Below are 2,939 nucleotides of genomic sequence, written 5' to 3' on the forward strand. Positions count from 1 at the left end.
TGTGTGTGTGTGTGTGTGTGTGTGTGTGTGTGTGTGTGTGTGTGTGTCTTACAGGAGAAGACAAAGGATCTGGCTCAGAAGCAAGCTCAGCAGTGAGTATCGCTTTCCAACAGAAAGAGAGCATATGTGCTCATGTACCGTTTTTGAGTATGTATTTCGGTGTGTTCAGTATGTCTACCTAATGTGTTTAACCCTTCACTCTTTGTGTATATGTGTGTGTGTGTGTTTGTCCACATAGCCAGGACCCGGGCACCCTGTCTCTGCTCAGTATCTCAGACTTGATCCCAGACCTGCAGACCATCTTCTTCTGGATGTCCAACTCCATTGAGATCCTCTACTTTATACAGCAAAGAGCACCAGCGTACACACACAGCATAGAGACACTGCAAGGTACACACACTCACACTCGCACTCGAGGGGTGTGAATGATGAGTTTGGAAACAACTTGTCTGAAGAGTCATTACTCACGCTGACATACAGAAGACACTGATGCAGCTACAGCTCTCCCTTCCTCTGCCTCTTTAAGTACGCCTCTATCTCTGTCATCTGTGTTTAGGCTCAAAGGAGTCGCTGCTATCTGCGACCATATCAGCCAATGAGGAGGCAATGACCATCTTGGAGGAAGTGATCATGTACACTTTCCAGCAATGTGTCTACTATATCACCAAGGTAACCCGTCACTGCGGCACATTTTTTTTTTAAAATCACTTTTTATTCTTTATTAAACGGGCTGGATGAACGATAACAGACTCTCATTAACACAGAAGAGCTCACACACAATGAACGACTAGATGAGGTCTGAATATGAATAAGTTAGACACTTCAGATCACTTTCATCACAATGACTGTGTGCGTCTGTCTGTCTGTCTGTCTCCCCCCCCTTAGGCTCTTTATGTAGTGTTACCAGGTTTGTTGGACTGTAATCCATTCCCAGTCGACAGCTCTGAGCCCTGCTGGAAAGGAGGTGTAGGGTTTCCCGAACCTATACGCAGGGTCCTGCAGGTAAGCACATGTATTGTATTGTATTGTATTGTAGTACAGTTAGGGTTGTTATATCCACTTAACATTTTTAAATATCCTGTATAGATTCGTTTTCAAATCATAATTTAAAGACAAAAAAATACTCAATCAAATATAGTTTTTCCCTTAGACATAAAATGAGTAAAATTTACTGCTTAAAAAGTCTTACAATCCTTCTCCCTCATTGAAAAATCCAGAATCTTTGAATATACAAATATTGTTCATTTAAAAAGTTAAACTGCTCAACAGATGTCTCCCACGTCACTGAAAAGTCCATTCTCAGTGTTTGTGCGCTGGGTGCTTCACGGTTCCACATCAAACCTGTCAGAGCTTCTTACTGGACTGTGATTGGCTCTCAAGCTGGTTGTGATGTCAGAAAAGTCTTTAACTCGTATTTGAAAAATTCTGTGCCATTGTGTGTGTCCTTGAAGTCTAACAAATGTGATGAATGAATGTCTTTCCTCATAAAATATTCGCCAATTTTTAAGTATTTCAAAATCCTGCATTGTTTCCGTCCACGTTTATTATTTGTTGTCCATATGACATAGACATAAGCAACAATGGTTGCATGTGTTTTGACAGCAACAGTATTTCTGTGCTCACCTGTGTGTTAACATATCTGTGTGCAGGTGTTTCAGAATGGCCAGGAGCTTTTGCAGGGCTACCAGGTCCATCCGGAGATTCAGGCTCAGATGTTCGCTTATCTCTTCTTCTTCTCCAACGTGTCGCTGTTTAACCAGCTAATGGACAAAGGTAGGGCAAAAAGCATGCACACTCACCCTCCATTAGACCTCCCTCAGGATTTGTACAGTTGTTGGTGTGGAAGAGAGAGAGAGAGAGAGAGAGAGAGAGAGAAAGAAAGCGAAAGCGAGTGTCCTTGTGTCCTTGTCAGCATTTTGACAGACTAACACAGATTTGTCCTCAATGCCCTTCCCATATCTGCATTCCGTCTTCCCCCCCACCCCCCTCCTCCTTGCCTTCCTTCCTTCCATCTGGCCATCAGGGGGTGAGACAAAGAAGAGTAGAGGTTGGATTGGATGAGGGAGAGAGACAGGGGAGGGGGGGGCAGAGATGGGGAAAGGTCAGAGTGAAGGGTAAAAGGCTGGAGGGCCACTTAGTTGTTGTGATAACCTTGCTAATAGTCTATTACCTTGTCTAAATACAGAAGAAATAGTCATTTACCCCCCGGCTTTTTCCATGTGTCCGACCACCTATTACTTCCAACCTCTCCACACCCTCCCTCTGTATCTCCAGCCACACAGATACACATTCACGCACACGCCATGTGTCTTCATTAGCCAAAGCAGACAGGAGAGATCACATGTCTGGCAGAAGGAGAAGGAGAAATACCTTTATATTCATGCAGAAGCCCCCCCCCCTCCCTCCCTCTCTCCATCCGTCTGGCTTTCTCTTCCTCTCGCTCGCTACCCTTTCTGTCGCTCATTGACATTTCTCCACTGCTGGTGTCCATGGTAACAGTGAAGTGAGTTTGTGGCAGGTAACGCTGACGTTTGCACCGAGCGCTCTGCAACACTCGCTCTGTTGGCTCGATTCTATGGCAACTCAGAAGGAGATGTGACGTGGTGCAGAAGCTCCTGGATTTGTGTGTGTGTGTGTGTTTGTTTGAGAGTGTACAATGACTTATCTGTGTTTAAAGGTTAGTGTGTGTTTGTAAACCGGCTGCTTTGAAGCATTATGACACTTGCTGGGAGGTTAAGTGATGTCTCGTCCATTTACGAGGCCTCACACATGGATTACTTTATGCCTAGACATAAGCCTATTACAGAGGTGTGTGTGTGTGTGTGTGTGTGTGTGTGTGTGTGTACGCACACACGCACGCACGCAAAACATATGGCAGAATATTTGAAAGGTTGTGTGTGTGTGTGTGTGTGTGTGTGTGTGTGTGTGTGTGTGTGTGT

The 2,939-nt window shown here is 44.7% G+C and overlaps 1 protein-coding gene across 2 annotated transcripts in view; it reads left to right on the forward strand.

Moving 5' to 3' along the window:
• radil (Ras association and DIL domains) overlaps positions 1-2,939 on the forward strand; it is a 22,506-nt gene that overhangs the window by 10,311 nt on the left and 9,256 nt on the right. For both annotated transcript variants that reach the window (XM_031863171.1, XM_031863170.1), the window contains 5 exons: positions 55-92; positions 239-390; positions 557-669; positions 886-1,002; positions 1,650-1,773. In XM_031863171.1, coding sequence (XP_031719031.1) covers positions 55-92; positions 239-390; positions 557-669; positions 886-1,002; positions 1,650-1,773 — 544 coding nt within the window. The remainder of the gene's footprint in view (positions 1-54; positions 93-238; positions 391-556; positions 670-885; positions 1,003-1,649; positions 1,774-2,939) is intronic.

This window comes from Anarrhichthys ocellatus, unplaced genomic scaffold (genome assembly GCF_004355925.1).
Source record: "Anarrhichthys ocellatus isolate YVR2014 unplaced genomic scaffold, GSC_Weel_1.0 scaffold28, whole genome shotgun sequence".
Classification (NCBI taxonomy): domain Eukaryota; kingdom Metazoa; phylum Chordata; class Actinopteri; order Perciformes; family Anarhichadidae; genus Anarrhichthys; species Anarrhichthys ocellatus.